The following is a 12,847-nucleotide window of genomic DNA, read 5'->3' as shown; positions in this document are numbered from 1 at the left end:
TGATGCTAAGCTTCTTCCAAATCATAATGAATAAAAGCACAACATCCAAAGGCGAGCAGCTCTCTCTGCTACACTCACTACTCGCCCAACACAAGCACCCCGCCTTGACCCCTCCTCAGTAAACATCAAGTTGTCATCTGCAGCATATGGCAACGCTTGGTGACCCATTTCCTGTGCCCCTGACCCAAGCATCTCATCCCCACAGAGTGCACAGTCTGGATCATGATCTCAAACTTAAGATTCTTCCAAATTTGGTTGATTTCATGTCCATTTTAAAGGACACCCCTGGCTTACCATTATTTTAACAGAATCCCTGATTGAAGGCATTGATCAGTGAAGCTGCATGTGGACTGTGCAGCCTGATTGGGGATAGTTGGGACCTTGGGAATGCCGGGCCCTCCTCCTCCACCCAGGCCCCTCCAGCTGAAGTATTGATGCCAGCACTTCTGTTTACAAGATGAGTCATAAACGGACCTCTGTGTGCCTCATATTGGGCAAGAACTCAACAAATAGCTTTGAAACTTAATTTTTAGTTAATTAATTAAAATTAATTCAACCAGTATTAATTGCGTGCATTTCAGGTGCTCAAGAGACAGCAGAGGACAAGACAGACCGAGTCCCTGTCTTTGTGGGTCACAGGCTACGCCTTGGCTAGAGCACATTTATACACGTAAAAGACACTGGAAACCTACAGGGCAAAAGTTCTTGGATTCTCTCCAGTTATTAAAATGCTACAATATAAATGTTCACTTAATTGACTCTGAGTGGCAGGGAAAGAAGGTAAAGCTTAATTGCCAAATCTCATTTGAGTTACAATCACCAGCCTCTTCATCCCTCCAAAGCTTTTACTTGAGTTATTGGAAAAGATAATGAATTGACATGAATTAGGCACCTACTGTGTGTCAGGCTCCTCGTATGTGACACTCCATTAAGCCTATAAAATAGGTATCATCATTCCTGTTTTTGAGATGGAGCTCAGGGAGGTTAATTGACCCATGTTTACACAGCCACTAAGAATCGGAACCAGCACTAGAAGCCAGGGTCAATTGACTTCAAAGTGTATTTTTCTCACATTAAACAACTCTCTTCAACAAAAGCTAGGATGTTTGGATGAAGGTCCTCTTGCATTTCCTCAGCGCCCTCTGAAAGAAAAGTTCTCTCATCCATAAACCACAGTTGACATTGCTAAAAGAGTTCAGATCACCTCTATGCCATCTTCTCAATTCACTTGAGTAATAAGCACATGTAGGAATATTTTGCGACCTTTAAATTAGCAAATATTGTCACGTCAAGTAATTTTGAAAACTTTAGAAATAAAAGTAAACAGGATTTACATAATAATTTCATAGTTTCCTACTCTCACCTTTGATGTTCCAGTGAAAAATAAAGGAAACATGAACCAAGAAAGTAATGCCTTGTGAATCGCACTGTTGTTCTTTTTCAAATGCTTTTTTGTTTAAAGAACAATACCAATTCTCAGAATGTATATGTGACTACCGATAAACATAACAATTACTAATTGCAGAAGGAGGTTAATATTTTAAATAATATTATGTATAATACGTAAAATTGTTTCAATAAGTGATATTGTTATTATGCAAAAATATAATTTTAAGAATAAAAATCAACTGAAGCAAAATTATAATGGAACCCCACTCCTGAACTTTGCTTTATTTGCGAAGAACATGTAGAGCTAGAATCCTGGTCTCCTTTTAGCATGTGTCCTCTGGCTCTGGAGGTCTACTTGCCCAAGCAAGGCGATTGGAGGTGATTACTCTGCATCCATTGAATCAGAAATCTCTCTTTGCACCAAGCACCTCCCACTGAAGTCTCCCAGAAGGTGGGTGCAGTTCAGAGAACACGATTTGGTCCACCCTGTTCAAAACTGTCCTGGATGGACTGACTCCGTTTGATTGAATTTCCTTTATTATGCGAGGTGACACAGAAGAAAGGCAACATTTATTATTGGGCACAGTGCCAACTAGAGGAACCACCCAAAAACCCCACCTAAAGTAAAGGGTGGGGATCAGAATGTCAGACTATATCTCTTAAGGTAGTATTTTTATACACTATTGACATTTTTTTCTAAACCACCAAATATATTTTCTTCCCAGTTCTAAAAATAAAGCAGTCTAAATACTGCTGCGAATTTTTTTCATTTTAAAAAAATGACTCCTAGAATATAAATATATATGCTTGCTTCAGCCTGACCACCTGTAGTCACAGGTTTATAAATGGTATAAAAGTATATAGTGTTAAGATGTTTACTAAAAATTATTAATAGGTTTTCTGAGTTATATAATTTAACTTCCCTGTGACTATTTTATAAAAAGTATTACCTCCAGTAACAAAATAATATGTTTTGCTTGATAGATTAGGCATGTACTCACAGGACGCGACAGGTGTACCTGTCACATTATGGCTTGCAGTTGGATGCCATGGAAACACTGACTAGGGTGTGGCCAGAGTGTGGGGGAGCTCAGTCAAAAACAGTTGTCAGCTGACTACTAATTTTGTTCTCAGAATGAAGATGTCAGCTGTCCTTTTCTACAAGACATTTCATGTAGAAGACTTTCCTGAAATACTTTCTTCCTGAAATAGAACTGTAGACCTATGTGTCATTTCAGTTAATCAAAACAAGTAGGCAAATTAGTCTCTTTTATTTTTTTAATGAATGTAATTTAACGGTATTTAATTTGCATACAGGAAAGTTCATCCAGGAAAAAAAAAAAAGTCTGCATTATAGCACTTTTGTAAACCTCAACAAAGCCCTTCATTAGGAGACCTAATTGATTTTTCCTCCCCACTCCGGGGGGAAGAAAGCTATCACAGTACCTGCTTATTCACTCCGAGAAGAAATGGGTGTGCCTGGTGTTTCAAGCAGAGATTTGGGTTAAAACGTCCTGTGGCTCTGTTCTTGCAGGGAGACCTGGGCCAACGCTTGCTTCCAGCATTCAGGAAATCTGTTTTTCTGAGCAATAGGGGAACATCGCTTGTCTGCTTGGTGTCCTCCCCATGGGCCCAATTTAGTTCAGCTTGCAGCCTTCGCTGGAATTATTTTATTTCTTGTTTATTTAAACCTGCCTTATTCCAAAAGAGGGATTTTGAGGTTTCTTACAGTGACATATAGAATATACCATATGAAATAAATGAGAAAGTGAGGGCAATTGAAAATTAGAAAGCCCAGCAAACATGATGAAGCCAGGGATGGAGGTCGGTATAGAAAAGATACCCGATAGGAAGGAGCTGCTGTGGTTGTCAGACTTGGGTCTGAGCTGCACAGGGACTAGAGCAAAAAGAGAAAGAGGAACAGTTACAAGATTTATAGAAGTTGAAGCAAAACTAACTGTCAGTCTGAAGTCTAACATTTCCCATGTTGACACCCAATGTGATTTTCCCCCTGGGCCCTCCTGGAGATGGTGTTGCGTGATGTAAATGACCAGCTCTCCAAAACATCTTTCAATAGTCATGGCTCTTTTTGTACAAGTGCTTACACACCAGCAGATGGCCAGAGGCCAGAGCATGAGTTTGTAAGGACAGTTCATCGAGGGGCCTTTCACTGGGTTGACTTTCTTCAGTAATTCATTTTCTCTCAAAGAATCTCCCAGCTTTTCTTCATCTTCCTCATCTCACTTTCTTCCAAGTCTTCTCTGCTGTTCATCCCCACCCTCCCTACTAGCTTTTAGGAGGCTGGGAATACTTCAACCTGGAACATCTCAGAAGACTGCCATTGCCCTCCCCAGTGACTGCAGACCTTTGCCTTTGAAGCGAGTGGGGCTTGGTACCTATGGAATAGTCATCTCCCCCCACCAGTGCCCACATTGGGCCTCGCCCGGATGCTCCCTGAATGTCCATTTCCCAGGTAACAAAACTGCAGCCCAGGAAATTAAAAGAGCTTGCCTGTGGCAAGTAAATTCAACATTTGGTGGTAGGGCCAGAGCTAGAACCTTCTCCACCTGCCTTATATAACCCTACATCTCTTCTCTTGTCACTGATCCCCTGTCCAATAACATCACTGTGTCTGTGGGCTTTTATTTATTTATTTTTAGTCAATTGACAGTCGGTGCAGAAGCTTTCTTAACTATGTCCAACAGATGTGAGAGACATCATCCAAAGGAATCAGAAGGCTGGTGTGTTTAAGACTCAGAAAGTATCAAGCTGGTAAGATACCTTCCTGCATCAACACGCTCTGGTTGAAAGTGCTTTTCTCCATACTGTGGGTGATTATTAAAAACTAGAGGCCTGGTGCATGAAATTCGTGCATGGGGGACGGGGTGTCCCTCAGCCCAGCCTGCACCCTCTCTAATCTGGGACCCCTCGAGGAATGTCCGACTGCCCATTTAAGCCCGATCCCAGTGGACTGGGATCCAGGACTGCTGGCTCCCAACTGCTCACCTGCCTGCCTTCCTGATTGCCCTTAACCGCTTCTGCCTGCCAGCCTGATCACCCACTAACCACTCCCCTGCCAGCCTGATTGATGCCTAACTGCTCCCCTGCCAGCCTGTTTTCCCCTAACTGCCCTCCCCTGCAGGTCTGGTCACCCCTAACTGCCCTTCCCTGCAGGCCTGGTCCCCCACAACTGCTCTCCCCTGCAGGCCTGGGTCCCCCGCAACTGCCCTCCCCTGCAGGCCTGGTCACCCCTAACTGCCCTCCCCTGCAGGCCTGGTCCCCCCCAACTGCTCTCCCCTGCAAGCCTGGGTCCCTCCCAACTGCCTTTCCCTGCAGGCCTGGTCGTCCCCAACTTCTCTCCTCTGCCAGCTTGGTCACCCCTAACTGCCCTCCCCTGCAGGCTTGATCACCCCTAACTGCCCTCCCTTGCAGGCCTGGTCCTTCCCAACTGCCCTCCCCTGCTGGCCATCTTGTGGTGGCCATCTTGTGTCCACATGGGGGCAGGGTCTTTGACCACATGGGGGCAGCCATCTTGTGTGTTGGAGTGATGGTCAATTTGCATATTATTCTTTTATTAGATAGGATAGAGGCCTCATACATGGGTGGGGGCCAGCTGGTTTGCCCTGAAGGGTGTCCCGGATCAGGGTGGGGGTTCCCTTGGGGTGTGGGGTGGCCTGGGCGAGGGGCCTGTGGTGGTTTGCAGGCTGGCCACGCCCCCTGGCGACCCAAGCGGAGGCCCTGGTATCTGGGGTTTATTTATCTTCTACAATTGAAACTTTGTAGCCTGGAGCGGAGCCAAGCCTTCTGCTTGCTCTGTGGTGGCAGCCATTTTTTTGGGATTTATGTATCTTCTATAATTGAAACTTTGTAGCCTTAAGCAGAGGCCTGGGCCAGCCAGGGTGTGTGGAAAGCTTAGCTTCCTCCATCGCCGGGGGCAACCCTAGCCTCCTGCTCTTTCCAGCTCAGTGGCTGCTGCCATTTCTGTTTGAACTTATGTATCTTTTATCATTGAAACTTTGTAGCCTTGAGTGGAGGCCTGGGCGGGCAAGGGCAGGAGGAAAGCTTGGCTTCCTCCATTGCCGGGGAAACCCAAGCCTCCCTCCTGCTCTCTGTGGCCGTAGCCATCTTGGTTGGGTTTATTTGCATATTCGCTCCTGATTGGCTGGTGGGCGTAGCTTGTGGGTGTAGCGGAGTGGTGGTTAATTTGCATATTACTCTTTTATTAGATAGGATAACCATAGCTAACATTTAGTAAGCTTTTACTGTGTGTTAGGCACTGTTCTAAGCATTTTATAAGTATATTATTTAATGGTCACATGAACCATATGAGGCAGGCAGGTATTCTTATTACCCTAAATGAATAGATGAGAAAAACTGAAGATAAATATATTGTACACTGGGAGGGAATTATGTAGGGTTGAGAGTGTACTGTGTGAGGTTGAGAGAAGCCCAGCCACCTTCTTTATTTAATTATGTATTGATTGATAGACTTTTTTCTTTTTTAGAGAGGAAAGGAAAGGAAGAGAAAGAGATTTGTTGTTCCACTTATTTATGCTATCATTGGTTGATTCTTGTACATGCCTTTGACTGGGAATCAAACCTGAGACCTTTCAGTCTACGGGCCAATGCGCTAACCACTAAGAAACACCAGCCAGGGCCAGATATGCATTTTCAAATACTGTATTAAAATGCTGGCTGATGGCACAGGGAGCAGTGTGCTGTGTGTTTCTCATATAAATGAACAAACCAGTTCTGTTTCCCAGAAAACCTCTGGCGGGTCCTAGAAAGAGCAAGCTGCACCTGTTCCTCGTTCTTAGGAGCCATTGCTCCCAGCGCGGACTCCAGGCCTTTCTGGGGAGGGCTTCCTTTTTGGACATGGTTTTCAACCTGGTCTTTTAGTTATCAATCAAGCACACACTTGCAATGTTGTCCTCATTTACATTTATTTAATGCTTAAGGTCATTTGTGAGCATTTGAGTGTATTTCAGCATATGGAATCAGGGAATAATAGATTTCAGCATCATGCTGTGAAGAGAGGTTGTGTTTTTACAAGACATAATATTGTTTACTGGGTGTTAATAATCACTAATAAATAAACATATCTAGACTTCTAAAATGTTGCATTTTGAGGAATCAAAATGTCAAGTGTTTAATGTATGAAGTGTAATAGTATTTCCTATCATCTCTTCATAAAATAATTAAGTTACATAAAGAAGTAAAATGTCATTGTTTAACACAGTACATATTCAAAAAATGCTTACTACATGGCCTTTGTTTCTATTATCTGTTCTCAAGAATGCTACTTCTAAATATATTGTTCTGATATGTACCTAGTAGACATATAGTCTATATGTCAATAGTCATATAAGAACCTGCAAGGTAGTTTTTTGTGTGTGTGTCTTTATTTCATATCAACTCTGGTCAATTTCTTCCTTTTTAACCACTGCAAGCATTTTGTCCAAAATCTACTAGAGCACTTTGTCAGAAAACAGGTGAATGAGTTAGTCCTTGGAATGCCTTGATCTTGTATTAAGAAGCTACTTGACCACTTAACCTTTAAAAGCTGAGAGGAAACTGCCAAGCAGTGATGTAATAATCAGTATTCCCCTGCTATCTACTGCTTTCCCACCCATGACCAGTGCAGTATGATAAAAGCCTTAGCTCCATATGAGAAGAAATAAAAGGAAACCACTCACAAAAGAGCTAAGATATGGCACAATATTCCTTTTTTAATGCCTCGATGCATATGCAGAATTTCTTCTCCAAATTGGAGGTGTGGGATAACAGTAGCGACAGATAACTAAGAGGTATTTACCACAGCTACAAAGCCCACATGTGAGCCAAATATTTCTGCTATTAAAAAGCACTTCAGAGCTTGACATGAAGTTTATAACAGCTAAATGTCTCCTGTGACTTCATTTGCAAAGAAGATAGAAAAGCAGAAAGGAAAATCACGATATGAGAACTGGGAGCCTAGGAAATTGTGCTTTTAAAAAGGAACAAGAAACCACACAGAGGTTGGACTGGCCCTCTGAGCTCCCGTTTTCGCTGCCCTGACCATGTTCTCTAACAGCCAGCACTCCTCCTGCCATCGAGCCTCTGCCTGCCTCTCACACAGGGCAGACCCAGGTTGTGTGGGGCCTGAAACTTATTTTGAGGGTCCTCTTTAGGGTGATGAATTTGATTATACCTTACTTTGGCAAATTTTATAGAAGCATACTACTGAGTGAACTCATTACGAGGGCTCCTCGTGGGCCTTGGGAGGGGCTGTGCAAGTGAGGGGTCCTGGCAGTTAAGCTTCATTAGCTTCCCAGTAAATCCACCCCTGCTCTCATAAACGCCACCAACCTTGCCCAGAATAATGCTCTTCCCTTGTATACGTCCTTACCCCCTCTGTTCCATTGTAATCCCAGCCTGGCTGTTGCTAAATATGAAAGACCAGTTTGTGAAAGCCCAGGAGCTTTAGCCCTGGCCAAGGAAGACCTAGGGTGTTCTATGTGAGGCATATAGCAATGACACCTCAAAGATCTTAATACAGTTTTTTTGATGTTTCATTCATTTGTTCATCCTTGCAGCCATCCATTCATTTAACTAATATGTCCAAGGTATTCTGCCTTTGAGAACATAAATTGTGCAATAATCAAGAATAATCCTTGAACAAAGGAAATTGTGCTGCTAAATATAGCTAGAGATTGATGAAAGAGCAAATGTATTTACAGCATCTCAATTGTTAGGTTTATCTGAAGCTGTCTTCAAAACTGTGACGGTCTAATAAAGAACCATTCAGAGCTTTTGACGCCTACATATTTCTAGGTGTTCCAGAATTAGTGAATGGCGTCATTCTATGGGTAATATGAACAGTTACAAAATTTTTAAAAATCTATTAAATATACCCTGCTGTGATATTAAAAGTGAATTTCTACTTAAGAAAAAAGGTTATCTTTGTGTGAAAATTGCTAGTGAATTTAGGCCTGTGACTTTTATTGTTCTTTGATAAACCATTAGTCTTAGTAAACTATGAAACTTATTATAACTTTTAAGACTTTTTTATAACTCAAATTATACCTTTATGTGGGCCCCCAGGATTGACTATTGGCCCCATTGCCCTACTTCTTTTTAAGATTTATATCTTTTTGGAGGCTCATTTTCCATTAAAGGTTAAATTGGGGGTGTGAAAAATTATTTTTAAATGGAAACCCCAACCCAGTGGGATCCAGTTGGTGATTTTCCAGGCCTCTGCAGTCTTCTCACTTTCCTCACTCTCTTCATTCAATCTGGTTTCCACTGCTCCCCCACGTACACCTTCTCCTTTGTCACCCAAACCTCTTCATTCTCCTCCTAACACATTTGGTCCTTCCCATCTCTGGTCTCTGCCAATCTTATTCCCCTCTTCCTCGCCCATTTAAGTCCTTCCTTCTAGGATGACTTAGTTACCATTTCCTCCTGACTATTTTAGCCTGCCCTCATCTTTTCCTTCTTTTAACTTCTGTTGGCTTAGAATAGTCCCACAGTAAAACATGGTGCATTCTCTTATTGTTCAAAGCGTGTTGTCTTTGTTTTCATGTTCACTGGTGCATCCATTTCTTGACAAGTATTTCAATCCCTTTTGCCAAGTACTATTCTAAGTGCTGTAGATTTAGTGATGAACATGACTGAGAACATCCATGTCCTCTTAGAATTAACATTCTAGCAAGCGAGGCAGATAATGTTTTTGAAGGCAAGGATTCTGCTTAATATGTTTTTGTATTCTCTGAAGCAATTAGTATACTTTATTCCTGTTATACGAAAGGTTTTAAGATTTGTATTAGGAGCACATTTTGAAAGATAGGAATCCACAAGACTTATGGAACCAAACAATTTTTAGGGGAGGAAAGTAAAGCGCTGGCGATGCAGACATCAGTTTATATATCAGATAGCTGACTTTCATTTCAGGGTAGGGTTCTTCTCAGGCAAACACATGCAGTGTCTGTAGACACACCGACATTGTGAGTAGGCATTTATCTGTCCTTTGTCAGGTTGAAGAGGAAGGTTAGTAGAAGGTAACTGAGATAAGGAAGCTGAGGGCTCTCTTAAAGAAATGTTCTGATAAAATGTACCTATTAGTGAGTTTGTTAGAATTATGGTAACATAATCTTGAGCACTGCTGAGAATTCTAGAGATGTCAGATATGGAAAAATGAAATTACTAAGTGTACTTTCTATTACTAACATAACATTTTTTATTTGCTTGACACGTTTACAGAAGGACTGATGCCCCAGCTTCTTTGCACCAAAGAAACCAACTCCCACAGGAATGTTATCCAGTTTCAGATATTTTGATAGAGTTCTTTTTTTCCTATTAAAATGAGCCAGATTTTAAAATATGGGACACCGTATTTTTTGGGGCCATCTAAACTGCAGCATATTTAAAATTAAGACCTTTTCTTCTAGAATAACATTGTATTAACTCCTTGGACACTATGATCTCTACTCTTTAGCCAGGTCAAACTCTCACTACCAAAAATGGGCTAAGTTCTGTTTTGATAGCAAGGTGGGCAGGTTAGACTACTGCATCCTCTGTGAAAATGTCTTCCAGTTTTAAGGGAAAAAAATCCCACCTTCGTAGATAGATGTTTATATCACAGAAGTTATATATCAAATAAAAAGTCTTCATTTTCAAAGGATTTTGTCACTTTTAAATGGATGAGGGTCAGTCTTAAGAAAAAATTTTAGAGTATGACCACATCATAATCTATTGTTAAAAATCATTTTTTTGCTTTAATAATAGACATTTGTTTCATTACTTTGCTATTACAAACAATGCTGCAGTGAAACACACCTGCACATAAACTGTTCATTTGCAAGTATGTATGCAGAGCCAAGTTTTAGAAGTGGTCTTTGTCTATTCATATCAAATTATGGAAATTCTGAAACTTTGTAATGTATTTTTACATCTGTTAAAGACTAGTCCCTTGCATTATTCTTTCTTCCTAGACTCTTATAAAATTACTAGAGGCCCGGTGCACGAAATTCGTGAATGGAGGGGGGGGGGGGTTTGTCCCTCAGCCCAGCCTGCGCCCTCTCCAATCTGGGACCCCTCGAGGAATGTCCAACTGCCCGTTTAGGCCCAATCCCACTGAGATTCGGCCTAAATGGGCAGTCGGACATCCTTCTCACAATCCAGGACTGCTGACTCCCAACTGCTTGCCTGCCTGCCTTCCTGATTGCCCCTAACCACTTCAGCTTGCCAGCCTGATCACCCCCTAACCATTCCCCTGCCAGCCTGATTGATGCCTAACTGCTCCCCTGCCAGCCTGTTTCCCCCTAACTGCCCTCCCCTGCAGGCCTGGCCACCCATAACTGCCTTCCCCTGCAGGCCTGGTCCTCCCCAACTGCTCTCCCCTGCAGGCCTGGGTCCCTCCCAACTGCCTTTCCCTGCAGGCCTGGTCGCCCCCAACTTCTCTCCTCTGCCAGCTTGGTCACCCCTACTGCCTGCCCCTGCAGGCTTGATCGCCCACAACTGCCCTCCCTTGCAGGCCTGGTCCCTCCCAACTGCCCTCCCCTGCTGGCCATCTTGCGGTGGCCATCTTGTGTCCACATGGGGGCAGGATCTTTGACCACATGGGGGCAGCCATCTTGTGTGTTGGAGTGATGGTCAATCTGCATATTACTCTTTTATTAGATAGGATAGAGGCCTGGTGCACATGTGGGGGCCAGCTGGTTTGCCCTAAAGGGTGTCCCGGATCAGGGTGGGGGTTCCCTTGGGGTGTGGGGCGGCCTGGGCGAGGGGCCTGTGGTGGTTTGCAGGCTGGCCACGCCCCCTGGCGACCCAAGCGGAGGCCCTGGTATCTGGGGTTTATTTATCTTCTACAATTGAAACTTTGTAGCCTGGAGCGGAGCCAAGCCTTCTGCTTGCTCTGAGGCGGCAGCCATTTCTGTTGGGATTTATGTATCTTCTATAATTGGAACTTTGTAGCCTTAAGCAGAGACCTGGGCCGGCCAGGGCTGCAGAAGCTTGGCTTCCTCCATCGCTGGGGGCAACTCTAGCCTCCTGCTCTTTCCAGCTCCGTGGCTGCCGCCATTTCTGTTTGGGTTTATGTATCTTCTATCATTGAAACTTTGTAGCCTTGAGTGAAGGCCTAGGCAGGCAAGGGCAGGCAGAAAGCTTGGCTTTCTCCATTACCGGGAAAACCCAAGCCTCCCTCCTGCTCTCTGTGGCCATAGCCATCTTGGTTGGGTTTATTTGCATATTCGCTCCTGATTGGCTTGTGGATGTGGCTTGTGGTATAGCGGAGGTATGGTCAATTTGCATATTACTCTTTTATTTGATAGGATGAATAAAGCTATAAGTTTTTGTGTAGTAAATATTCAGTTGCCTCAAATTTCTAATAGTTTGTCTATTTATTCTCTTGAATATTTTAAATTAACAATTACATCCTCTGTAAATGATGATAATTTTAACTTCTTTCTGATTCTTATACCTCCCTTTTTTTATTTTGTATAATTTTATTGGCTAAAAGTTTCCACAATTATCCTATATAATAAAGGCTAATATGCAAATTGACTGAACGGAGGAATGACCGGTTGCTATGATGCACACTGACCACCAGGAGGGCAGATGTTCAATGCAGGAGCTGCCCCCTGGTGGTCAGTGAGCTCCCACAGTGGGAGCGCCACTCAGCCAGAAGCCAGGCTCACAGCTGGTGAGCACAGTGGCGGTGGCGGGAGCCTGTCCCACCTCTGCGGCAGTGCTAAGGATGTTGGACTGACGGCTTAGGCCTGCTCCCCATGGGCCTAAGGCTCCTGGACTGAGAGAGGTGCAGGCCAGGCTGAGGGAACTCTCCCCCGCGAGTGCATGAATTTCATGCACTGGGCCTCTAGTCCTATCTAATAAAAGAGTAATATGCAAATTAACCAACACTCTGTTACACTCACAAGCCATGCCCACCAGCCAATCAGGAGCGTGTGTGCAAATTAACCCAAACAAGATGGCTGAGGCCACGGAGCAAACAGGAGGCTTGGGTTGCCCCCAGCGATGGAGGAAGCCAAGCTTTCCGCACACCCAGGCCAGCCCAGGCCTCCACTCCAGGCTACAAAGTTTCAATTATAGAAGATACATAAATTCCAAAAGAAATGGCTGCTACCACAGAGCAAGCAGGAGTCTTGGCTCCGCTCAAGGCTACAAGGTTTCAATTATAGAAGATAAATAAATACCAGATACCAGGGCCTCCGCTTGGGTCACCGGGGGGCATGGCCGGCCTGCAAACCACCACAGGCCCCTCACCCAGGCCGCCCCACACCCCAAGGGAACCCCCACCCTGATCCGGAACACCCTTCAGGGCAAACCAGCCAGCCCCCACCAGTGCACCAGGCCTCTATCCTATCTAATAAAAGAGTAATATGCAGATTGACCATCACTCCAATACACAAGAACCCCCTTAAGCCACTCCGTGGACACAAGATGGCCACCACATGATGGC

The 12,847-nt window shown here is 43.8% G+C and overlaps 1 protein-coding gene across 1 annotated transcript in view; it reads left to right on the top strand.

The window, feature by feature from the left end:
- Window positions 1-12,847, top strand: part of CAMKMT (calmodulin-lysine N-methyltransferase) — a 322,383-nt gene that overhangs the window by 282,626 nt on the left and 26,910 nt on the right. Inside the window, 1 exon segment of the mRNA XM_080685227.1 lies at window positions 4,095-4,161. Within this exon segment, the coding sequence (XP_080541353.1) occupies window positions 4,095-4,161 (67 nt within the window).

This window comes from Plecotus auritus (genome assembly GCF_963455305.1).
Source record: "Plecotus auritus genome assembly, chromosome: 8".
NCBI lineage: Eukaryota > Metazoa > Chordata > Mammalia > Chiroptera > Vespertilionidae > Plecotus > Plecotus auritus.
This window is presented reverse-complemented; position numbering and strand designations above follow the sequence as displayed.